The 27350-nt window shown below is 39.1% G+C and overlaps 1 protein-coding gene across 3 annotated transcripts in view; it reads right to left on the bottom strand.

The window, feature by feature from the left end:
* Window positions 1-27292, bottom strand: part of DIAPH2 (diaphanous related formin 2) — a 988177-nt gene extending 960885 nt beyond the window's left edge. For all 3 annotated transcript variants that reach the window (XM_058714641.1, XM_058714642.1, XM_058714643.1), the window contains exon 1: window positions 26874-27292. In XM_058714641.1, coding sequence (XP_058570624.1) covers window positions 26874-27005 — 132 coding nt within the window. In that variant the 5' untranslated portion in view covers window positions 27006-27292. The remainder of the gene's footprint in view (window positions 1-26873) is intronic.
* Between the last annotated feature and the right edge of the window lie 58 nt (window positions 27293-27350).

Genomic DNA, 27350 nt, shown 5'->3' with positions numbered 1-27350 from the left:
CCTCTCATTTTTTTTAACTTTTGGATCTGGAGTAAAAAATTAAAATGCATATGGATTCTAAGCAGGTCATATAATTGAATGATGCAGGTCAACTATAGAAAAGAAAACGTCAACTAATACTTGACTGCAGGTTGAAAGATAGTTTGGGAGGACTGTGGCAAATCCAAGAGCACATAGCCCATTTCAGTGAGACAGATCTTACTAAGGGACAGCAGATTTGCTGATAGCCATGTTGGAACATGGGCTCAATATTGCAAAGTTACTCTGCTGTGTCAAGAGAAGCCAGAAATTTGGATTTATATGGGTAAACATTCAATTTTTAAGAGCTGACAAATCAAATTTGTAAAACCATACTACCAATGCTGCGAACTTAACAAAACAAATCCATGGACCAGATAGAACTTATGGGGCTGCCGTTTTGCAAACTGCATAAGACTAATGGTTCTCCAACTTTAGAATACAGAATCATCTACTCAGCTTATAAATGCAGATTCCTGGTCCCACACCAAAGGATTCTCATTCAGTACATCAATGGGGTTCCAGAATCTATGTTTTTAGCAAGCTTTCCTTAATGCCTTGAGGCAAGTGGTCCTAAAACTACTTTTTTTTTTATAACATATCTGTGTAAAAGGGAATCTAGAGGATTAAAAGGAATGAGATAATAGGAAAATGAAAAATATACCTCTAATATATTAAAATATCTTAAATATTCCCATTTGCAGAGCACCTGGGTGGCTCAGTCGGTTAAGCGTCTGACTTCAGGTCAGGTCATGATCTCACAGTTCGTGGGTTCAAGCCCCATGTCGGGCTTAGTGATGACAGCTCAGAGCCTGGATCCTGCTTCAGATTCTGTGTTTCCCTCTCTCTGCCCCTCCCCTGCTCACACTCTGTCTTTCTCTCTCAGAAATAAATAAACATTAAAAAAAAGTAAATATTCTCATTTGCTATCCTAAGGAAATACTCAATTTACTATGCTTGCTTCAGCTTTGAACAATAGTGTTCATTCATAAACATATTTTCAAGTAGAATATGAAACCAGTGAGACTCATTAAAAGGTTGCTTTTTTCAATGTACGAGACATCTCAGATCAATAGAATGGCAATTAGCATTAAAACATAAGCATTATAATATAATTAGTATTAAAATATAAGATGGTCTTCTACAATGAGAAATATTTTGTTTACTAAAAATCTACTTTCAAAGTGTTACTTTTTAAATCATAATTTAAGTGATCCAGTCTATATTAAAAGCCAGAAACTGACTATACTATAATCCATGAAATCAAGGTTAAGTCTTCTGTTCCAAATTCTAAATGAATTTTTCAGATGGGAAATATGAGGAGAGGAGGAGGAAGGAGTACCTAATGACTCAGTTTCCAGCTTATTTTAGCCCAAATTATTAAACTCTTCTATCTCTAAATCCCAGCTATTTGTATGGCACTAATCAAATACTGATGTAGACACAAGTCCTATTCTCCCTATAATACTGTAAATTCCTTGATAACAAGCACCTATATTTCACAACTCTTTATCCTTCAGCACTAAATGGAACATTAGGAAACAGAATTGCACTACAATGTGTATCAAAAAAAGAATTAGTATCTATGGGAAAATGTACTCCATATTGTGAAGCAAAAAGAGAAGGGCCAGTAGCAGAGGGAAGTTCATGCCTCAACTTTCTGGCAATAAAGTCAGATGAGATGGTAGGGAAAGTGGGAGAGAGATTCAAGAAGTAAACTGTTTCCAGCACCATATTTCTGGAGGTCACTGAGAAGGAAACAAAACAGAAAGAAACAAAACAGAGACTACTCCTACATGTGACTGGGCCACCAAGTCCCAAGGCAACATCTGTCATAAAGGAAGGAAAAAGGCCAGGCAATATTTTTAACCTACTTTAACCTACCAGGGGAGCCCCCTGCCCAAGGGTCTTTCATGTGGTCATTTATTTATAACTCAGAGTTCCTGTACTCTGCTTTAATAGTAATACTCTTCGTGTTTCAAGAGCTCAAAAGGAATTTTGCAAGAATCACAAATCTCTGATAAGAAAGCTGTCTAGCAAAGGATGATTCATGTCCTAAAAACCTATTTCTTTTTAGAATAATTTTTTAATCCAACAAGGAGCTTGAAAATGTTCCCAACCTATACGTTGCAAAACAATATCCCATTTCTATAGCTACAAACCATTGCACAAAAACAAATGATCATTCTCTTTCAGTAAAACACATGATAGGTAATATCTCAAAATTCAAAAAAGAGAAAATAACCACAAAACATTCTATTTTAGCCGAAGTATCTTTGCCCTCAACTAAACTAAAATGATGAATAATATTTAGAGACCAGCCAGAAAGGGAGTCTACTTTTACTTTTAAGGAGCACCTAAATCTAAAACTCCATATGTTTCTTTAAAGTTGTATGGGCGGGGGAGGGAAGATGGCGGCACAGGAGGACGCTGGGCTCACCGCGCATCCTGCTGATCACTTAGATTCCACCTACACCTGCCTAAAGAACCCAGAACACCGCCAGAGGATCAGCAGAACGGAGTCTCGAGAGCCAAGCGCAGACAAGAGGCCCACGGAAGAGGGTAGGAAGGGTGGCGAGGCGGTGCGCGCTCCACGGACTGGCGGGAGGGAGCCGGGGCGGAGGGGCGGCTCGCCGGCCAAGCAGAGCCCCCGAGTCGGGCTGCCAAAAGCGGAGGGGCCGGACGGACTGTGGTCCGACAGCACGCGCGACTTAGCGTCTGGGAGGTCATAAGTTAACAGCTCTGCTCAGAAAGCGGGAAGGCTGGAGGACAAAGGGAGGGAGAGCTGCTGAGCCCCCCGGACGGCAGAGCTCAGCTTGGCGGGGAACAAAGGCGCTCGCCAGTGCCATTTCCCTCGCCCATCCCCCAGCCAAAATCCCAAAGAGAACCAGTTCCTGCCAGGAAACTTGCTCTCTCCACGCAAACACCCAACTCTGTGCTTCTGCGGAGCCAAACCTCCGGCAGCGGATCTGACTCCCTCCCGCTGCCACAGGGCCCCTCCTGAAGTGGATCACCTAAGGAGAAGCGAACTAAGCCTGCCCCTCCTGCCCCCGTGCACCTTGCCTACCCACCCCAGCTAATACGCCAGATCCCCAGCACCACAAGCCTGGCAGTGTCCAAGTAGCCCAGATGGGCCACGCCACCTCACAGTGAATCCCGCCCCTAGGAGAGGGGAAGAGAAGGCACACACCAGTCTGACTGTGGCCCCAGCGGTGGGCTGGGGGCAGACATCAGGTCGGACTGCGGCCCCGCCCACCAACTCCAGTTATACACCACAGTACAGGGGAAGTGGCCTGCAGGTCCTCACCACTCCAGGGACAATCCAAAATGACGAAACGGAAGAATTCCCCTCAGAAGAATCTCCAGGAAATAACAACAGCTAATGAACTGATCAAAAAGGATTTAAATAATATAACAGAAAGTGAATTTAGAATAATAGTCATAAAATTAATCGCTGGGCTTGAAAACAGTATACAGGACAGCAGAGAATCTCTTGCCACAGAGATCAAGGGACTAAGGAACAGTCACGAGGAGCTGAAAAGCGCTTTAAACGAAATGCAAAACAAAATGGAAATGACGACAGCTCGGATTGAAGAGGCAGAGGAGAGAATAGGTGAACTAGAAGATAAAGTTATGGAAAAAGAGGAAGCTGAGAGAAAGAGAGATAAAAAAAATCCAGGAGTATGAGGGGAAAATTAGAGAACTAAGTGATACACTAAAAAGAAATAATATACGCATAATTGGTATCCCAGAGGAGGAAGAGAGAGGGAAAGGTGCTGAAGGGGTACTTGAAGAAATTATAGCTGAGAACTACCCTGAACTTGGGAAGGAAAAAGGCATTGAAATCCAAGAGGCACAGAGAACTCACTTCAGACGTAACTTGAATCGATCTTCTGCACGACATATCATAGTGAAACTGGCAAAATACAAGGATAAAGAGAAAATTCTGAAAGCAGCAAGGGATAAACGTGCCCTCACATATAAAGGGAGACCTATAAGACTCGTGACTGATCTCTCCTTTGAAACATGGCAGGCCAGAAAGGCTTGGCACGATATCTTCAGTGTGCTAAACAGAAAAAATATGCAGCCGAGAATCCTTTATCCAGCAAGTCTGTCATTTAGAATAGAAGGAGAGATAAAGGTCTTCCCAAACAAACAAAAACTGAAGGAATTTGTCACCACTAAACCAGCCCTACAAGAGATCCTAAGGGGGATCCTGTGAGACGAAGTACCAGAGACATCACTACAAGCATAAAACATACAGACATCACAATGACTCTAAACCCGTATCTTTCTATAATAACACTGAATGTAAATGGATTAAATGCGCCAACCAAAAGACATAGGGTATCAGAATGGATAAAAAAACAAGACCCATCTATTTGCTGTCTACAAGAGACTCATTTGAGATCTGAGGACACCTTTAGATTGAGAGTGAGGGGATGGAGAACTATTTATCATGCTACTGGAAGCCAAAAGAAAGCTGGAGTAGCCATACTTATATCAGACAAACTAGACTTTAAATTAAAGGCTGTAACAAGAGATGAAGAAGGGCATTATATAATAATTACAGGGTCTATCCATCAGGAAGAGCTAACAATTATAAATGTCTATGCGCCGAATACCCGAGCCCCCAGATATATAAAACAATTACTCATAAACATAAGCAACCTTATTGATAAGAATGTGGTCATTGCAGGGGACTTTAACACCCCACTTACAGAAATGGATAGATCATCTAGACACACAGTCAATAAAGAAACAAGGGCCCTGAATGATACATTGGATCAGATGGACTTGACAGATATATTTAGAACTCTGCATCCCAAAGCAACAGAATATACTTTCTTCTCGAGTGCACATGCAACATTCTCCAAGATAGATCATATACTGGGTCACAAAACAGCCCTTCATAAGTTTACAAGAATTGAAATTATACCATGCATACTTTCAGACCACAATGCTATGAAGCTTGAAATCAACCACAGGAAAAAGTCTGGAAAACCTCCAAAAGCATGGAGGTTAAAGAACACCCTACTAACGAATGAGTGGGTCAACCAGGCAATTAGAGAAGAAATTAAAAAATATATGGAAACAAACGAAAATGAAAATACAACAATCCAAACGCTTTGGGACGCAGCGAAGGCAGTCCTGAGAGGAAAATACATTGCAATCCAGGCCTATCTCAAGAAACTAGAACAATCCCAAATACAAAATCTAACAGCACACCTAAAGGAAATACTAGCAAAACAGCAAAGGCAGCCGAAACCCAGCAGAAGAAGAGAAATAATAAAGATCAGAGCAGAAATAAACAATATAGAATCTAAAAAAACTGTAGAGCAGATCAACGAAACCAAGAGTTGGTTTTTTGAAAAAATAAACAAAATTGACAAACCTCTAGCCAGGCTTCTCAAAAAGAAAAGGGAGAGGACCCAAATAGATAAAATCATGAATTAAAATGGAATTATTACAACCAATCCGTCAGAGATACAAGCAATTATCAGGGAATACTATGAAAAATTATATGCCAACAAATTGGACAACCTGGAAGAAATGGACACATTTCTAAACACCCACACTCTTCCAAAACTCAATCAGAAGGAAATCGAAAGCTTGAACAGACCCATAACCAGCGAAAAATTGAATCGGTTATCAAAAATCTCCCAACAAATAAGAGTCCAGGACCAGATGGCTTCCCAGGGGAGTTCTACCAGACGTTTAAAGCAGAGATAATACCTATCCTTCTCAAGCTATTCCAAGAAATACAAAGGGAAGGAAAACTTCCAGACTCATTCTATGAAGCCAGTATTACTTTGATTCCTAAACCAGACAGAGACCCAGTAAAAAAAGAGAACTACAGGCCAAGATCTCTGATGAATATGGATGCAAAAATCCTCAATAAGATACTAGCAAATCGAATTCAACAGCATATAAAATGAATTATTCACCATGATCAAGTGGGATTCATTCCTGGGATGCAGGGCTGGTTCAACATTCGCAAATCGATCAACGTGATACATCACATTAACAAAAAAAAAAGAGAAGAATCATATGATCCTGTCAATCGATGCAGAAAAGGCCTTTGACAAAATCCAGCACCCTTTCTTAATAAAAACCCTTGAGAAAGTCGGGATAGAAGGAACATACTTAAAGATCATAAAAGCCATTTATGAAAAGCCCACAGCTAACATCATCCTCAACGGGGAAAAACTGAGAGCTTTTTCCCTGAGATCAGGAACACGACAGGGATGCCCACTCTCACCGCTGTTGTTTAACGTAGTGCTGGAAGTTCTAGCATCAGCAATCAGACAACAAAAGGAAATCAAAGGCATCAAAATTGGCAAAGATGAAGTCAAGCTTTCGCTTTTTGCAGATGACATGATATTGTACACGGAAAATCCGATAGACTCCACCAAAAGTCTGCTAGAACTGATACATGAATTCAGCAAAGTTGCAGGATACAAAATCAATGTACAGAAATCAGTTGCATTCTTATACACTAACAATGAAGCAACAGAAAGACAAATAAAGAAACTGATCCCATTCACAATTGCACCAAGAAGCATAAAATACCTAGGAATAAATCTAACCAAAGATGTAAAAGATCTGTATGCTGAAAACTATAGAAAGCTTATGCAGGTAATTGAAGAAGATATAAAGACATGGAAAGACATTCCCTGCTCATGGATTGGAAGAATAAATATTGTCAAAATGTCAATACTACCCAAAGCTATCTACACATTCAATGCAATCCCAATCAAAATTGCACCAGCATTCTTCTCGAAACTAGAACAAGCAATCCTAAAACTCATATGGAACCACAAAAGGCCCCAAATAGCCAAAGTAATTTTGAAGAAGAAGACCAAAGCAGAAGGCATCCCAATCCCAGACTTTAGCCTCTACTACAAAGCTGTCATCATCAAGACAGCATGGTATTGGCATAAAAACAGACACATAGACCAATCGAGTAGAATAGAAACCCCAGAACTAGACCCACAAACGTATGGCCAACTCATCTTTGACAAAGCAGGAAAGAACATCCAATGGAAAAAAGACAGTCTCTTTAACAAATGGTGCTGGGAGAACTGGACAGCAACATGCAGAAGGTTCAAACTAGACCACTTTCTCACACCATTCACAAAAATAAACTCAAAATGGATAAAGGACCTGAATGTGAGACAGGAAACCATCAAAACCTTAGAGGAGAAAGCAGGAAAAGACCTCTCTGACCTCGGCCGTAGCAATCTCTTACACGGCACATCCCCAAAGGCAAGGGAATTAAAAGCAAAAGTGAATTACTGGGACCTTATGAAGATAAAAAGCTTCTGCACAGCAAAGGAAACAACCAACAAAACTAAAAGGCAACCAACGGAATGGGAAAAGATATTTGCAAATGACATATCGGACAAAGGGCTAGTATCCAAAATCTATAAAGAGCTCACCAAACTCCACACCCGAAAAACAAATAACCCAGTGAAGAAATGGGCAGAAAACATGAATAGACACTTCTCTAAAGAAGACATCCAGATGGCCAACAGGCACATGAAAAGATGTTCAACGTCGCTCCTCATCAGGGAAATACAAATCAAAACCACACTCAGATATCACCTCACGCCAGTCAGAGTGGCCAAAATGAACAAATCAGGAGACTATAGATGCTGGAGAGGATGTGGAGAAACGGGAACCCTCTTGCACTGTTGGTGGGAATGCAAATTGGTGCAGCCGCTCTGGAAAGCAGTGTGGAGGTTCCTCAGAAAAGTAAAAATAGACCTACCCTATGACCCAGCAATAGCACTGCTAGGAATTTATCCAAGGGATACAGGAGTACTGATGCATAGGGGCACTTGTACCCCAATGTTTATAGCAGCACTCTCAACAATAGCCAAATTATGGAAAGAGCCTAAATGTCCATCAACTGATGAATGGATAAAGAAATTGTGGTTTATATACACAATGGAATACTACGTGGCAATGAGAAAAAATGAAATATGGCCTTTTGTAGCAACGTGGATGGAACTGGAGAGTGTGATGCTAAGTGAAATAAGCCATACAGAGAAAGACAGATACCATATGGTTTCACTCTTATGTGGATACTGAGAAACGTAACAGAAACCCATGGGGGAGGGGAAGGAAAAAAAAAAAAAAGAGGTTAGAGTGGGAGAGAACCAAAGCATAAGAGACTGTTAAAAACTGAGAACAAACTGAGGGTTCATGGGGGGTGGGAGGGAGGGGAGGGTGGGTGATAGGTATTGAGGAGGGCACCTTTTGGGATGAGCACTGGGTGTTGTATGGAAACCAATTTGACAGTAAATTTCATATATTAAAAAATAAAAAAAATAAAAATAAATAAAAAAATAAAAAAAAATAAAGTTGTATGGGCAAATCAACACAATCATTAATAATAGCAATGGGGGCACCCGAGGTGGCTCAGTTAGTTAAGCCTTGGACTCTTGAATTAGGCTCAGGTCATGATCTCATGGTTCCTGGGATAGAGCCCTGTGTCAGGCACTGTGCTGACAGTGGGGAGTCTGCTTGGGATTCTCACTCTCCCTCTCTCTCTCTGCCCCTCCCCCACTCGTGCATGAGAGGACTCCCTCTCCCTCAAAAATAAATAAAAATTTTAAAAAATAATAACAATGATAATAGATATTATTTCATTCATGTTACAAATCAGGTTTTGTGTAAGAATGCAGATTTGAAAACAAACTAACACATACTTGGATACCACAGAGATATGAAATCTTTTGTATATGGACAAATTTTCATTTCTTTGGCTGTGGTCTCAATTTCATTTGGACCCCTATAGCAATAAAAACTTAAAAATTTGTGTGATAAAACTAAGTTGATGGTGTATTTTAACACAAAGCTCACTTTTTACAGTTAATTATCCTAAGTAGGGGCTTAAGTTCAAATCATAGCCTTAAAAGTACTTTGCCATAGTTGTGAGCAATGTGACTTTGCTTTGACACAGGAAATTAATTTGTAAAAATGGTGATAAACAACCAAATCATGACAATACTTCAGTGAGGATCATTTTACCTAGTTTTGTATATCATAAATCTTGCAGCTTCTCTTGGAATATTTTGGGGACTATAATTCAGCCTAGACAAAACACATTCAGTTTGACAGCAGCAGTCTTGTATGCTAAGCTACCTGATCTTTAGAGCAGTATCTATTTGTTAAAAAAAAAAAAAAAAGACAAAAATTTTACACTTAGAGGGAAAAATCTACAGAAGAGTAGTTTGGGAGCAAGGGTCAATTAAGTTACTACAAAACTGTAAGCTATCAAAGTACACACTATTCACAGCACATGCTTAATTTCACATATTCAAAGCTGCAAAATGATAGTATGCCAAAAGGTATCAGAATCAATAGATGCCTTTGTATTTAAACTACCAACAGGCCAATTATCATAGAGTTTGGACAAAAGATTTTAAACTTCATGATATTTCTAATTACAAAAAGTCTAAAGTAAGGTCTGTCAAGTGTCACTCCCCAACTCAGATACTCTACCTGGGTTACAGAATGAAGTGCAAACCGTTTACGGAAGCATTCAGTGCTCACCACAATGGAGCTGCAATCTCCCTCCAGACTGACCTCCACCACTCACTATGTACAACTGGGCCTGCTAGGCTAACTTTTAATTTCTCAAACTTGCTATAACTTCCTAGTCCTCTTGCAGTATACAAAATGCCCCCTCTCCACTCTCTATCACTATTTAAGAAAAATTTCCCTGCACTTTAAGACTACCTTCTACTGTCAATCTTTCCATGAAGCCCTAATGCTCCCAGCACTTTTTACCTCTACAGTAGCACTTAATCACATTCCACCTTGCACCATGGGTTTGTACACATAAGACACCTGTGTTCCCAGTGGGTATGGACTATTTATTTTAGTACCTTAATAATGCTTAGCATGACACTGGAGTCGCTTTCTCCAAATGCTTATTGAATTAAATATGAACAAGAATTTCAGAGGTAGAAACTTCCAACTGACTAGCTTGCCCAAATCATCAACAGTAAAACTAACCATATATAGCTCTAAATTAGACTATTTGTGGGTAACTCCTAGCCAACTTCTCAAACTCTATTATTTAACTTAATCCAACAATGACGAAATGTGTTAAGATGCATTTATTAGACTCTTAATAAGGTTTGTGATAGGAAAAGTAAAACGTAAAAATATAAAATATGAAGCATATTTCAATAAAGTAGGAAAACATTATAGTTCATTTCTAAGTTTTAAATATAGTCTGTTACTTCTAAGAAGAAGGTAGCATGCTAGCATAAAACAGCATGTATTGTGGAATCAGAATCATCTAACAGACATTTCCTTTATTTGTAAAATGTAGGAAATAACTACACTTACTATATATGTTTATGATAAAAATTAAGTAAGCTGGTGATGTAAAGCTCCCACAATAATGCCTAAAACAATGTAGGTTCTTAGTGTTAATTCCCTTTCTCCACCTCACTTTTGAGTTGGTGAAAAATGCTTCATATTATCACCCATATTGAGTTACAAAGCAAGTTCAGTCATAGCCTTCCCTCCAAGATCTTAACACTTACAAAATCAATGACACTTAAAGAAAACCTTCCTTTCCATAACTTTAAATTTATATAAATGATGTTCTTTTTACTGGGAATGTCTTCATTTAACCTTACCAAACTATATTTCATTCTCCAAGACCCAGATCAAATGTGGCCTCTGTGAAATCTCTCCTCTCCCTACCAGCAACTGTATACAGCATTCCCAAAGAACACTCTTCTCACACCTATTGATTATAGAACTTACTACTTTAGACATGAATGCCCATCTTTTCTCACTAGGCCATGGGCTCCTCTACCTATGCAGAGTTGTTTTTATACCCACAGCACAATGCCTCATACATATTGAGGATTTGATATGTGTAGAGTGATACTCTGTAACATACATTTATAATAAGCACAACTGTGAAAATGGCTATGCATGCTGCAGAATGAACTGGCTCTCTATAGGAAACTGGAGGTTGAAGGGGAATGAGTTGACCACGTCACTTTCCATCAGACAATAAAGATTTTAGGAAGTTACATGAAGAAATGGAAGGAAAGTACTTAGAATCCTCTGAGAAGAAAAAAAAAAGGATAAGAGGTTATTTCAGGTAGAAGCAACAATTTGGGAAATAGCTTCACTTATATAAAGGGGAAAATAAAAAATAGAAGATAAGACAAAATTAGGTAGCTTGACAGTAACCCTAAATATAAAAATAAACTTGGTCCTGATAAATTGGAAAAGAAGTAGTCATTTACTTTCAATAGTCAAATAGGGAAGTTTAACCTTGATTAAACTGGACCAGAAATCATAAAGGTCAGTGACTAATATTACAGTAATACAGTCTGGTGATAAGGGAAGAGCTTAGCTTGAATAAGTAAACTTGATAAACACCATGTGTATGAGTATCTGTGTATCAAGTTAATTTATTTATTTATTTTGAGAGACAGCAAGTAGGGGGAGGGGCAGAGAGAGAGAGAGAGAGAGAGAGAGAGAGAGAGAGAGAGAGAGAATCTCAAGCAGGCTCCATGCTGACAGCAGACGGCCCGAGGTGGGGCTCGAACCACTAACCATAAGATCATGACCTGAGCTGAAAGTCAGACACTTAACTGACTGAGCCACCCAGGCGCCCTCAAGTTAATTTTTAATCTCCCTGCAAAGAGATTAAAACAACCATTAAGTATTCTAGGTTTCACATGGGTCTCAGAGAAATGAATCAAAACCTTTATGCCATTTTTTTAGAACTGTTTCATAATCAGGAAATGTCTTTCAGCAAACAATAACACAGTATCAAGCTTTGATGTCAGAGTAGCTCAAAAGTTTTGGCATCAACTGCATTCAGGTAGTGTCTGAAGAGGCATGTATGTGATTGCCTACAATTGTATATAGAGAAGAGCAGATAATGAGAAAATTTTTTAGGTGAAAGATAAGGGAAGGCATTACTTCCCTTACAGTCAACAAATCCAGAGGCCAGAGAAAATTGCATCATGGAATCTAAAATCCATATAGACAATGAGTTAAAAGTGACCAGCACCAAAAGTTGTTTAGGTATCAAGGAATCAGCAGATGGAAAAATTGCCTTTTAAACTCATTAGGAGGAGAGTGAATATTTTTCCCAGAGGTCAGAAATAAGTGATAAGAGGTATAGTTTGCAACTACAAAGTTGAAAACACTCCAGTCCAGCAGATTTTCAGTAGTGGAAAGGAAGGAAATGAAAATAAAATTGGTGGCAGTCAGTGAGACAAACAATGCTTCCTTGAAGACAGGGATGATCTGGCCCTGTCTCAATAGAGGAAATGACAGAATGGAAGAATAAATGAGTGGCTAAGGAGCCACAGGAAATTTTTAAACTAAATAAACAAAAACTCATAGACTCTAAAGCAAGGTTTCTCAACTTTGGCACTACTGACATTTTGGGCAGGATAATTCTTTGTCACGGGGGGGGTGGTGCGGGTGTGGGTCTGTCTTACATACTGTATGTTCAGCAAAATTCCTGGCCTCTACTCACTAGTTATTAGTAGCATCCTTCTCCATTTGTGACGACAAAAAGGTCTCCAGACACAACCATATGTCCCCTAGGAGATAAAACTCTGCCCCCTGAGAACCACTGGTGTAAAGAAAAAGAACATACTTTTGAGGACAAGAATGTGGTATCCTTCCTTATATATTTATCTAAAACATAAGGCTCTTTATTTAGAGCTTTAGATGAGGTCAAAAACAAAAGAAAGACATCAACTACCAAGACCATATTTGTAGGAAATCCAAACTTGTAAGAATAGATAAGAAGGATATTTGGAAAACAGAAATTAAAAAAAAATACTTAGTTGGCTCAATTACCAGCTTTCCCAGTTATGTTTATAATCATTATATGAGCTCAAGATGTCCTTTATCTCCTGGTTTCCTACTTATTGTACGTAGTTCTATGAAAAGAGCCAACATAGAAATTTTAACCATTAAGGATAGTGATCATAAGTATGAAATAGCTCGATTTCCAGGCATATACTGGTATAATCATGATGTTTTATTCATCACATTTTTTAAATTAAAAACTCTTTTACTCTTGGGAGGATGATGATTAAGACTGAAGGGCTAGAACTCAAATCACATTATGCACTTCCATGTTATTTGGCACAGAAGCCCATAGTTTAGGACTCTATTACTCGTCACATGTGAATGCAAAAATAGTTTGTCACAACACTTTCAGCAGCTTAATTAAAAAAGATAGCACTTGGCTGAATATGCCACACTTTTATAGCAGCCAATCTTTAGGCAAAGCAGACATGAGAAGCAGCAGGAGAAGGTAGGTGGTTCTTGGCACTCCCCCAGACAAGAAACAATGCATACCGTGTACTTGTGTAATCATAGGAGAGGGCATTAGTTTTTCCAAAGCAGTTTTACTTCACACAAAATTTCACAAACAGAAAGGGAATAGGGAGAGGAGGAGAGATAGAAACTAAAAGATGAAGCAGACTGTTTGGCTTGCAGTGTAACCTGTTCAGAAGATACTCTCTTAACAGCCAACATACAAAAACAAGAGAACCATATGCAATATGCAATAGTTGTAAAGTACCGTAGGCCTTGTGTTGACCATGAAATTATTTAAGAGGCCAGACTGATAATTTTAAAAATCATATTCATGTATCCTTAAAATCCACAGGCATATCACTTTCATTCTCATGGCTCTTTTCAGCCATAACTTTCATCCTCTTGGCTCTCTTCTACCAAGTGGTCACATATCTGACACACTACTTCATGTCAGTGATTCAAAGAATTTTAACTACTGATTATCAGTGGCACTAAAAATGGCCTTTGAACTTGTTCCTCTAAATTTTACATAAGCATAGTGCAAATCTAGGCCAGGTCCAACCATCACCAGTCTAGAGAACCACTAGGTCTTCCGGTGAAATTAGAGCTAATCTGAAATTTAGGGTCTTAGGCAGTACAGAAAATAACAGCTAAAAATAAGGATTTTATAGTCACACTAGTCTTGAATTCCAAATTCACTAATGTATATCATCAGGCAAGTTACTTATCCTTTTCTGAACTCTTCTCCTCACCTACAAAATAACTGATATGAGGACCAAATGCATCACTATTGATAGAGGAGGATACCCACCATCAATCCTAGAGCATCTCTGTGCATTCTTGCTGGGTATGCCAAGACTAGAAGGCCCTGACCACACCTTAGCCAGGCCATTTCTGAGGGCTGTGTTTAAAGCAAGGGACCCTGATCATGAGGTAATAATATTAGCCCCTCCACAAAGAGCAGGCTTGCTTCTGCTTACTATAAAAAGTGGTAAATCCTCCAAGGTCAGTATTCCTCTCCTGTAGCGCAACTGACTCCCTGTGCAGGGATCCATACTAGTCTATCTTGTGGGAATAGGACCATAGTGAACCAGCATGTCATGCTGATATTGTGGCTACTGGTTTGCAATGAATAATAAACCATCTTTTGTTGCTGACCCAGGAGTGTTGAGTCTTTTGCAAATCATTCATGAAATAGCAACAGATGTATAAGTAGGATAACATCCCAGACCTTTAATAGTTCTTGACAAATATATGCAAGGCATTTAGAACACCAACTGGCACATATGATATTATTCATTATTGAGAAATACCTCTGGGAAAGTTTGAGTACTATATTTGGTCAGTGAACCAAGGGAACCACCTAAGAATTAGGATGACCTAAAGCAGAGCCCACATTCTCCAGGGCCCCACACACGGTTAAAACAATGTTGATGTGACCTTTACTGAACTGGGCTAACTCAGACCCCAGAAGTAGGAAAGTAAAATTAACTGGCATTTTCACCCATTAGCATTCACTCTTAATCTGTCATCTTTCATGATTGCTGACTTTTCATCTAACTAAAACCCACATGTCATGTATTTATGTTAGGGAAGATTCATTACAGCTGTCAATAACCTTTGACTACCTGTGCATCAGAGCTGAATGGAACCTTGAAGATGGTTTATTTCAACTCCCTTATTTTAAAGAATAAACTGACACCCAGAGAGAAGATAGATCAATGACTTGTCCAGAGTTAGATTTCAAAAAGTTGTCAGCTTACTTTCTATATAACCTGCTTAAACTGCCAGAAATTAACTCTTGGGGAAAAAAAGACTTAAGAGGATCAGTTAGATATCTTATTTAGCTTATTTCAATTCTGTATAGCATATGAAATACTCTTAGATTCTGTAAAAGGTGGAGTCTTGAAAATACAAAGTGGTGGTACTAAGATCAAAATGCAATTTCCACTAGTTTATGGCAACATGATTGATGATGGGTGTGAATGATAAATGCTTTTGTTATTTTTTAATTTTTATTTAAGTAATCTTTGCACCCAACATAGGGCTCAAACTCACAACCCTGAGATCAAGAGTCACATGCTCCTCAGACTGAGCCAGCCAGACACCCCTGTGGTGGAAAATGCTTTTAAATAAATCTCTGTCACATTCAGTAAGTGATTTTACATCCAATGGCCATCTTTCTGCATGTTATTTCTGTGCCCAGGCAATAGGATATACCACGAATAATATTCACAGAAACCACTAATAACACCAAGAAATAAGATTATCTTCAGAGTTAGAAACATGCATGTGTTAACAGATTGTTTAAAGGGACAGGATTAAAAGCAGGGATATGTAATATAACATATCTTGATCTACAATCCCCTACAGAGCTTGTAGGAAGAGTGTATTAAACTGGGCCCAGAGCCCTGCACAATTCCTACTTTAAAGTATAACTAATGCTGCAATTCCATTATATAGAGACATGGCCACTTAAAATTTAGTATTTGGTCTCAAAGCTACTCAACTTATATAAAAATGGAAGAATTGGATCTCACAGAAATTCACAACACCATCTCGATTAAGTAAATATAAGCTACACAGAAGAAGCCTCAGATTTCAGAGATAAGAGAACATGGATTAGTCCTGCTTTAGTAAAACAAATACATGAAAAACCAAACTGCCAGCATGGAGAAAATCCAGGCCATTTTTTTTCTTTGTACTGTGAAATTATTCTTTCCTTTAATAGCTTGTTTAAATACCATTAGCTATTCAACCAAAGGGGAGGAAAAATGTAAGCTAATGCACTGCCAGTGAAAAACAAGCTGTGAGGTAAGCCTAAGAAAAGATTATTTCTACTCTCAAATGTTTTATGTACACACTGACTCTTCTGGAAAGCATTGATTTTGTAATGTGAGGTACTAGACTGCAGACCATATTAGAGGAAATGTTTCTGCCAAATTTATTTTAACCCATCTTAACTTTCTATAGGTAACATAAATGAAAATAAATCGATGTTGTGACACACAAACCTCAGAAAAATGCAGTCTTAGCCATACAGTCTGTAACCATGTGAAGCACTGTGGAACAATAATATCAAAAAATCACTGGGAAGAATGTAGAAAGGGAGGAGCCTGAAGTTAGAGGAAGTAATCAACATATTGAACCTGTAGGCTAGGTTCTTAAGAACACAGCCCTCGGGGCGCCTGGGTGGCTCAGTCGGTTAAGCGTCCGACTTTGGCTCAGGTCATGATCTCACGGTTCATGGGTTCGAGCCCCGCGTCGGGCTCTGTGCTGACAGCTCAGAGCCTGGAGCCTGTTTCAGATTCTGTGTCTCCTTCTCTCTGTGACCCTCCCCCGTTCATGCTCTGTCTCTCTCTGTCTCAAAAATAAATAAACATTAAAAAAAAAAAATTTTTTTTTAAAAAGAAAAAAAAAAAAGAACACAGCCCTCTACAGTTGAGGACTGCACTCATTCAGAAGCAAATGTATTTAGGTTTAGGACAATATATTACATAGCTATACACCTTATATTCTTTTTTTCAGAATCAATGACAAACAGAAAATACCTACTCCAAGTAAGATATTACACTAAGTCCTGTGCTTTGCTGAATTTCCTATCATGTATGAGAATAAAATCCACAAAGTAGAGATATAAGGAATAAAGTAAATCTAGTTTAAATGCAGTACCTGGCCCATATAGCACGTTTGTGTGAACTATAAAAAGTTCCCCCAGAAGATACAGTCTTGTGATTGAGCACATGATTTGGTAAGTGATATTACCTCTGTGGTCTCACATCCTTGAGCAGAGCCCAACCATACTTAGTGGCCCAGGTCTCTATTATACATACAACTTCAAAATGTAAGAGTACAGTCTAGAGTACAAGGTCTTGCTTCCTACATATAGAATCTTCCTAAACAGCTTCAGCTAGCATAATATGCTATTAAACATTTAGAGTTTTATCAGTGATGGATTTCAAAGCACATAAAACAATACCTCCACAGCTTTCTCTCCCCTCAGCAAAACAAAAGGAGCAAACACCACAACAATTATGGAGCCCCAACAATTATCATTTATCTCCTGTTTGGAGGAAAATTACCACCTGATTGGGTCAATAAATAGCCTAGAAGTTGCAGAGTGGAAATGGATTAGAGTTTAAATCTACTTGAATCCACAAAGTTCAAGAAATGATATGCCTAATGCCTCCCAGTACAATAACAGCACTAAATTGCTGTCTGGGAAGTAGTGGTTACACAATTTCTTTAGTAAATCTGTGTGGCGTCTAGGATTTTTGCCCAAGTTGGTTTCTCATACTTACCCACTCCACCCATCCCCAACTCCATCACCTCATTAGTGTAGCCTGGTTTTCAATTTTAACCTCACAAATATAAATAACAAAACTTAATAGTTCAGAGTTCTTTGTAAACGTTTGTTCACCCAATTATCCATATTCAGCAACCTAAAGTATAATACAGCAGCTAAAAACCAAAGACACCTCAATTACCAAACTGGCATTTGTGTTGAAATAAAAACTACATCTAGTAACATATTAGCTGTGTGCATGTATCAAAGAGTTATATGAACACTATCTGCAGAACTCAATAACTCATTTCCTTCTCCCAACTATCTACAACATTTCCCTGGGTAGAAAATACTTACACATAAACCCCACTCCACTTCACGAATTGCAAAATGAAGAATGAGTGATTACCCAACCAGTGAGTGGAGCCAAAAGTCTTCATTTGGTCTCTTTTCTATGGCACATAGTAGCTGTTCTAAGGAGTCTCTCCACACTTGCATAGACAACCTTTCCAGATACTTCTACAGAACTAAAGACAGAAATGAACTTAATTGGAGCTGATACTTTATGATAGCACTTTATGTGGAGTAACTTTAAATGAAATTTTACCATTAACTTTAAGTTGTATTTGTTTAAGGAGCTCAGTTACATGTACATTAATTAGGCACACATTAGATCAAAACTGTTTTTTGAGGCAATTAGGAATATTTGATTATGAATTAAATATTAGATGATATCAAGCAATATGTTAATTTTTAAAGATGCAGCAGTGGCATGTGGTTATGTTTAAAAAAAGTAATTTTTAGAGAAGCGCACTGAAGTATGTAGGAGTAAAATGACATATCAAGGATTTGCATTAAAGTACTTTAGCAAGGAAAAAATAAAGGATGGATAAAGCAAATGTTGAAAATCTAGGTAACTGCTAGATTGGGGGTAATAGATATATGGTGATTCACTATACCATCCTATCTACTTTTTAGTATGTTTGGAATTTTTTTTATGTTTTATTAAAAAGGTTATATTAACTACCCCATATTACAAATAAAGTAAAAACTTTATTTTACCTCTTTTACTTTTAGCTAGGTGAGAGACCAATAAATTAAGGATAGACAAAAATTCCTCATAATTTTGACCAAATCTTTACAAAAGCATGTGGATATCTATCTCAGAATGACAGATTTTTTTAAAGGACTGTACCCAACACACTGTCTCCCTTGGTTGAGCACCAGAATTACCAGGGTATTGAATCAATAGCCTTTGGGAAATAATACATCCCTAATGAAGTGTTGGATTCCTACATAGACATGCCTGAATGGCCACCTAGAAACTTCTCACATGAAGTAGGCACTGCTATACAGAGCCTTAACAGAAGGAGAGACTGGTAGACAATTTGCTGGTCTGTATTTGTAGCATACTCTCTTGAAAGCAATACAGAAAAACCTTCATTAAACAAAAGCCTATGTAAGTGGTGATTAGTAAGAATTTTGTTTGTCATATTGTTTCATGAGAAAGGCATGAATACTCTTTCCCTAGACCTCCTCACATAAAGCAGGCAAGTATCAGAATTCACTTGAGTGTCTGCTCAAGCTATAGCCAGAATAAATCATTCAGACTGAAACAGATTCAATCTGATGAGATAAATAAGTTTTAAATTAATATGAGCTCATTTCTTTCTGTTACTTACATTCATAGCAAATAGCCATGCAAAAATATATCTCGACCATTCTTTACATGCATCAATTTTGAGCTGTCTTCCTATAAGAAGACAATGAGTGTCAATGAGTGTCTCCTACAAGATACCCACTTAGATATGAAGTATATAATTATTATTTCAAGTCACCTGGCCATGATCTTACTCTCTTCAGTCCTGAGACAAAATAGTATATCAAACACCCCAAATCTGACAGAAGGAACTGGTCTCTTTTGCATGGCAGACTGAATATAGGAATAGGGGAAACCTGGGTCTTCAGAAATAATCCATATGGTGCTAGTGATAATCAGTAACATTTAACCAAACGTGCTAACGGATATAAATTAGCATATATTGTGTGTGTACAATTTTCAGTGCATACCATTATTTAAAGTGTTCTATGGGGCCAAACTGGCAAAGAATATGATTTCACTTCAATGACATGCTGCTATTGCCAGAGTTCTTGGTACTTGTAGTGAACTCTAGGTGGATTATAATTATAATTGTTCGAAAATGGAACAAGAAGAGAGATGAATAATTTTTCACTTTCAGAGACCCTGAAGCATAATAACTCTGTGCTATAAGTACCTTTACAATAGAAGTGATAGATTTTAAACTTATCTCTAGGTCAGTCCCCTTAACGTATCAGTTGACTCAGTTTTCTTATTTGTACAACAGCAGTAAGCTGCCTGGCAAGGCAGAATGCCAAAGGTATCTAATAAACGTTTTTTAACACAAATTTTAAATGTGTCAAATTGACGAACTGAAAAAAAAATGGTAGTCTGGTGCTTAAAAAATACTATAGTGAAAAAAAATGTCAAACTTACATCTTCTATTCATTAAACAGAAAGAATTATTAGTAGAAGGACAGAATATACAATTCTCCAAGTGGACAAATGGAATTGGGGAGAGAAGAGGAATCAATCAACATATAACCATACAATGGTACTTTATACAATAATGTTAGAGCTATCAAATTACAAAAAAGGCATTAAGCCATTCAACCACAATCACATTTGATTCAGGTAATATATGGGGTTAATAGTAATGCTGTATATTTGTACAGCAATATGGAATTTTCTAAATGCTATCTCATTCATTACTATGTTTTATCTAAAGCACATTGTAAAGCCAATCAGGAAAACATTATCTCCAACTGGCATATGTTAATGAAGCGGCTTAAACTTCTGCTGTTAAACTGCTCATCAGAGATCTTAAGCAAATAAAATATAGAATGAACACTGGAACCCAGTGTCCTCCATTCAGTACTCTTTTGCCAATAATCTGAAGTCTCCTACTATTAACAATGTTTCTTGGGTCATGAGTTTTAATACCTTTATTTGGCATTGAAGTTCAGGCTGGGTCATCACAAGAATCCAACCAAGGGGATAAGGAGTTCTCCCAGACAAGAAGTTTCTTGAATTTCAAAACAAAGGACACAGAGGAATGTACAGATAGGTTCATTTGATGGAGAATTTTTTAAAAGCCTATTTTCAACAATTTTACATTTTCAAAATGTCTAGCCTATGGGGAAAGAATTCCCAGCTAATAATCATTTACTGAGTAGCTTTGCAACCAAGCACTGGCTTACAAGTTTTAAAGAATAGGCATAAAGTGGGACCACTGCCCAGAAGCACTTTAAAATCTCTGTAAATACAAGATCAGCATGTAACATTCAGACTCACGATAGTTATGAGTTGAGAATAAGGAAGAACCTTTGGTAAGCTGAAGTAATCAGTGAAACTTTAATGAAATAATGATGGAATTTTGAGACACAAGCTGGACTGTAACAAGCAGGTGAGCTTTATAAAGGAGAAACAAGGTGGCTATTCCAAATTTGGTGAAGATGTTCAGGGTGGGTGGCAAGAAAGTGAGGCAATGGAGTGGCAGGAGGAATCTGAGGTGCAGAGAAATATGCCTAGTAAATAGATGAAATAGTAAATGGAAGAGTAAATGAGCTGCAACTGGAATCCAGGTCTCTAAACATCAAACTCTTTGTGCCACTCGGTCCTCCCAACTGGTCTTCTTGCCTCCATACTGGCACCGCTCTCCAAGAAATTCTCCACTGTATTAAGTTTCTTTAAATTTTTTTTTAAATGTTTATTTATTTTTGAGAGACAGACACACACAGAGGATGAGCAGGGGAGGGGCAAAGAGAGACCGAATCCAAATAGGACTCCAGGCTCTGAGCTGTCAGCACAGAGCCCAACATGGGGCTTGAACCCAGGAACCTTGAGATCATGACGTGAGCCAAAGTTGGATGCTTAACTGACTGAGCCAACCAGGCACCCCTTAAGTTTCTTTTTAAAACACAATTCTTATTAGGCCAGTCTCCTGCTTAAATCTCTTAAATGGCCTGCTATGGCTTGCAGAAAGAAGCTGAAACTCTAAGACAACATACAAATATCCATCATGATCTGGACTCTCTCTTTTCTACCAGGTCTACCATATGTACCCTTTGTTTCAGCCATTAACATCTACCCACAGTTCCTTTATTAGGCATATTAACATATCTCTCTACTTTGTATATGTTATTTTCAACCTAAAAATGCCTTTCCCTCCCCTTCTTCAATTAATGCCTTATTCTTCAAGCCTTGGTGCAAATGTCACCTACTCTAGTAAGTCTTTCCTTGTAACAATCATCCAATTAGATTGAGATGCCTCTCCACATTTTTATATAACCCTCCTATGCATATTCCTAGGATTCCTTACACACAGCTCTTTAATCATTAACTTCCCTGTCTCTCTCACTAGACTATGAGCATTTCTGTATCACCAACCATCAGAATAATGCCTAGGATGGAATAGGTGCTCAGTAAATGTTGCATAAATGAACTTGTGCTCAACTTTATCAATTAAAATCAAACCATGATTTATCTAATTAAAAAACAACCAAATATTCAGGAAGTTATATAATAGCCAGAAAATTAACTTCTGTTATATCAAGTCCCTAATTTGACTCCACTGCCGAAAGAACCAAAGGCTTCAGGAATAATACAGAAACACAAAGTCTGGGGCGCCTGGGTGGCTCAGTAAATTGAACATCAGACTCTTAACTTCAGCTCAGGGTCATGGGATTGAGCCCTATGTCAGGTTCTATACTGAGTGTGGAGGCTGCTTAAGACTCTGTTTCCCTCTGTCCCTCTAAAAAAAACAAAAAAAAAAAAACCACATTCACACAAAGTCAAAATGCAAAAACATCTAAGAATGTTAAGCCACTCTACACCGTGGAATGTGTGTGAGGGATGTTAGTTCTACTTTAACAATAGCCTCTTTTAATGGTCAAGTCATTGCCTTACATATGTGGGATTCAAGATGCAGCTCCTTCATAATACTTCTGGAGCTCTAGTAGATTTGACAAAATACATTCCATGATTGACACCAAATTACTAATTAATCTAAGATTCATGGTGCTTGATGACATGCTACAATCTGGGCCTAACCAGTTACATAAAATACAAAGCTCTAGTACTAATAGTACTAATGCATTATTCAAAATGTGAGAAATTCAAGAGAAGATTGCCTCCAGTAAAAAGAATCAAGATAAAAGGGTCATTGAGAGGATTAAAGATAGAGAAAACTGAAGTTCTGTTACATTTTTTATTAATCTTTTTTAATTTTTTTTAATGTTTATTCATTTTTGAGAGAAAGAGTGAGTGGGGGAGGGGCAGAGAGAGAGAGAGGGAGACACAGAATCTGAAGCAGGCTCCAGGCATTGAGCTGTCAGCACAGAGCCTGGGGTGGGGGTGCAGTGACTCCAACTCAAGAACTGTGAGATCATGACCTGAGCTAAAGTCAGAGGCCCAACCCACTAAGCCAACCAGGTGCCCCACATTCTTATTTAATCTTAAACAAAGGTCATTAAAGTCCTGAAATGTCACTTTGAAAAAACTGTAATACCCAGCAAAAGTATGAGATATAAATTAAAGTAGCTCCTCTCTATAGAAAACATACCTTCCTTCTCCAGTTTTCCGGAACAATAAGGAACTCAATGAAAACAAGTGAATCACAAGCCTTATACTTCAATGAATCCAATATACTATAACTATTGTTACTTTTTCTATATAATGAAAACTTTCATCATAGCTAATACTATATAGACATGTTTTTAACTTCTTTTTACTCCCAGATGAATTATCTTCAATATCAATCATTTGTGTGATCAGCACTATTCCCCTTCTCCTTTCATCACTGACCTCCTCCTCTCCCTAGTAACTTGGATTGGAATCAACTGGCATTTCCTTTACCCTCTCTCTTTGGTAACCCAATAGTGCTTATTCTTCTATAGGTGACAGGTACCTTTGAGAAACTGATGAAAACTATGAGGCCCAGAAAAATGAATGTGCCTACATGTATTCAAATTTTTCATAGAATTTCAGGAGTTTAAGAACCCCTATCCACCACAATCATCTACATGAAGAATTTCTATTACATATAGCTCTCTTTCATAATACCACACCACAACTACTTTACCCACATACAATTAAGAACTACTACAAGGGTGCCTGGGTGGCTCAGTCGGTTGAGCATCGGACTTCAGCTCAGGTCATATCTTCTAGGTGATGAGTTCAAGCCCCGTGTCTAGCTCTGTGCTGACAGCTCAGAGCCTGGAGCCTGCTTCAGATTCTGTGTCTCCCTCTCTCTCTCTCTGCCCCTCCCCTGCTCATGCTCTGTCTCTCTCTGTCTCAAAAATAAATATAACCATTAAAAAAAAATTAAAAAAAAGAACTACTACAGTGATTAATAACACAATACTCAAAATAGTAAAATTTAGTCTAGGTAAAGCTTTTAGCTTACTAGCAATATTTTAAGAAGCCCAGAAGAACTCCATCCTAAAAGGCCTTAGAAGAAAGTGTTGAGTACTTCAATAAGACAGCTCAAAATAAGGAGTAAAGCACTTATTTTTTAAAAAAAGTATACCAAGTCTTGTTTGATCAACTTGCTTGCTTTAAAATGTGCTGAAATGTCCTTCTAAATTTGTTTTTATTAACTCTGACACATCTGCTTGTAAAATCATGTAAGGCTCAAAAGTTATGTTTGAGCAAAAGAGCAAGTTCTGATTGATATTAACAAACTCCTGCATTCAAATACTTGTTCTACTATGTCAAGCTATGTTCAACACCGAACAGTGTTAGCTAAGAACTGAAAGTGATACCATCTCATAACGATCTAGTTACCTTGTCAAAGCAAGTAAAACATAAAATATGAAACAGGACAAATGACCAAAGGGAAGGGAAGAATATAATCACGGTGTTATAACTAACAGAGATAAGTGCTTTCCTGAAAGCATATTTCCTACAAGTAGAAAGTTCTTGTTGGATGTACCAAACTACTCGTGGACACTGAGTTCACTTTTATTTTTGCTTAAACTTTTAATCACTGTTTAAATCACAGTTTTGTACTGGGTCCAGGGGAAAAAAAGGAAACATCATCACTCTTTTACAACAAACCGATAAATATCAAAATCATATCAGAATTTTTTAAGTGTATTACACTTTGGTGATACACTCACAAAACTTTTCTAAGTTTCATGATGGTAGAGGGCACCTATTAAACCCATTAACCTTCAGCCAGCATAGACAATTCACAAAGGGCAATTTCTACTTTTGTAAATACTTGGTTAACAAGACATACCAAGTAAGCAAGTTCTCAATTTGCCTCAAGTTAGGGTAGAAGTGATGAAACTTTAAACTGGTTATTTTATTCTACCCCATCAGGTCCCTTCCCATATAATGGAAAGCTGCATATTTCCCGAAATAACACCCTGACCATTGTTTTCCAATATGGACAATACAGAATTGAAAGGAAAATAGGAGGCAAGAGAGAAGTACAACAGGTACATACATACCAAATGATCTGATGCCATAAAAAAAGGGTTTAGTAATGTCACTGTCTCCTCCCCTATTAAAAACAAGTTAAAACTGAAAACTAGATGTGCAGCATGTGCTTGTACTTCAAATCTGGACTAAGAACCTTCAAACAGAAGGCATACTTGCTGAATTTGTACAGGAAAATCATTTCCCCTCATGCCATCCAAATTAGAAAGTTTATTGATAAATGTCTGCATAATATTTGCCACGGTTGGGAAAAATTGACATTAGCCAATATATTTTGTTAATGTTACCAGTTTTCAAGTTTCCCTACTAAATCATTTTCATATATATATATATATATAGAGAGAGAGAGAGAGAGAGAGAGAGAGAGAGAGAGAAACCTTTTTAACTGAGTTGAGGAAACTCCAGTATTTCCCAACCTAATACCAGCCCCCATAGATTACATTCCTCTGCACACTAAGTCAGTGGCAGGAAATGGACTTCTACCACTGGTTCACACACTTTCAGGACGATGAAACTTGTGCGGTGGGCTTACTGCTTTTGAGCGTTCTTTTTTTTTTTTTTTTTTTAATTTTTTTTTTCCAACGTTTTTTATTTATTTTTGGGACAGAGAGAGACAGAGCATGAACGGGGGAGGGGCAGAGAGAGAAGGAGACACAGAATCGGAAACAGGCTCCAGGCTCCGAGCCATCGGCCCAGAGCCCGACGCGGGGCTCGAACTCACGGACCGCGAGATCGTGACCTGGCTGAAGTCGGACGCTTAACCGACTGCGCCACCCAGGCGCCCCTTGAGCGTTCTTAATCAACTAGGTGAAGTACTGTAATGACTCTGCTTATTATATGCACAATAGTTGTTGGTACCTCACCCAGCCTCGAACTCCCACGCTCTTAAGAAGAAATGTGGGGCGCCTGGGTGGTGCAGTCGGTTAAGCGTCCGACTTCAGCCAGGTCACGATCTCACGGTCTGTGAGTTCGAGCCCCGCGTCAGGCTCTGGGCTGATGGCTCGGAGCCTGGAGCCTGTTTCCGATTCTGTGTCTCCCTCTCTCTCTGCCCCTCCCCCGTTCATGCTCTGTCTCTCTCTGTCCCAAAAATAAAAAAAAAATTAAAAAAAAAAAAAAAGAAGAAGAAATGTTTCTTGGGAGAGCACATGGAAGAGGCAACAGGAAAAAGAGCACGTTGGCGACTCTTAGATTTCTGGTAAAGTAGAAAGACCAGGAGCCTACGTTGCGTGTTTTTCTTTAGGGTGGGATTGGTGTGCAAGTCTCTGGGTGGGCTCCCAAGTATTTGGACTAAAAAGAAGAGAGGTTCCCCTGCCCGGACACTATGCGTTAAGAGTCAAAACCCAGCAACTGACAGAAGTGGGAAGGAACGGAATCGCGCAAAGATTCGCGCCCACAAATTAGACAAATAACAGACCCTACCCAGTACTCGGAGTCTCCCCAAGTTGGGGTGGGGCCTTTCTCCTTCCCGCACTGCCTCCCGGAATGAGAAGAGTGATAAAGGGCTTAAATGGGAAAGGGGGTGCTCTTCCGCCCCCACGCTGTCTCCGCGCCTCGGCGTGGCGTGGCCGCTCCTTTGGTGACTCTTGGAGTAGCACAGCGAGGTCGCGGTTAGCCTTGGGAGGGGGCCCCGGGTCCCCCAGTGCGTAACAGCCAGAGGTTCCCAGGGCTCTTGCTGTCCCCAAGGCTGGCGGGGACTGCGGGAGCACTCACCAATTTGGGTTTGTTTTTCGTTTCCTCTTCGTTGGCGGCTCGGTTCCCTGTGCTTCTCTTGTTGCTCCGGCCCCCACCGGGTTCCTCGCTGCCGCCTCCCGCTCCCGACGCCGCCGCCCCGGGCTGCTCCATCTTTCTCCGGCCCTATCACCTGTGCCCTGTAACCCCAACTCTCCTCAACTTGGGGAAGCCCCTAGGAGTTGTCCCGCTGCCCTGGCTGATTCGGTATCACCGCTTCCTGTGTGAGAGTGTGTCTGCCTGGGGAGCTGCCGATTTCAGGATTCCGGCTCTCATGCACCCCCGACGCAACACGCCTTTGCCACTACCCGGTGCTGGGGCAAGCCCTGCCCCTGAGCAGCTGCAATTACCAAGGTCCCTGGCGCCGCCGCCCTCAGGGCGGTGTTTAGGGTGGAGGGAAAGTAGGTGCCTATCTCTTTAAGAGGGCCTCAACACACGTGATTCATCAAAGTGCCCGCA

The sequence above is a fragment of the Neofelis nebulosa genome, chromosome X (assembly GCF_028018385.1).
Source record: "Neofelis nebulosa isolate mNeoNeb1 chromosome X, mNeoNeb1.pri, whole genome shotgun sequence".
In the NCBI taxonomy this organism is placed as follows: domain Eukaryota; kingdom Metazoa; phylum Chordata; class Mammalia; order Carnivora; family Felidae; genus Neofelis; species Neofelis nebulosa.
Note: the sequence above shows the minus strand (reverse complement) of the source record. Positions and strands in the feature narration are given on the sequence as shown.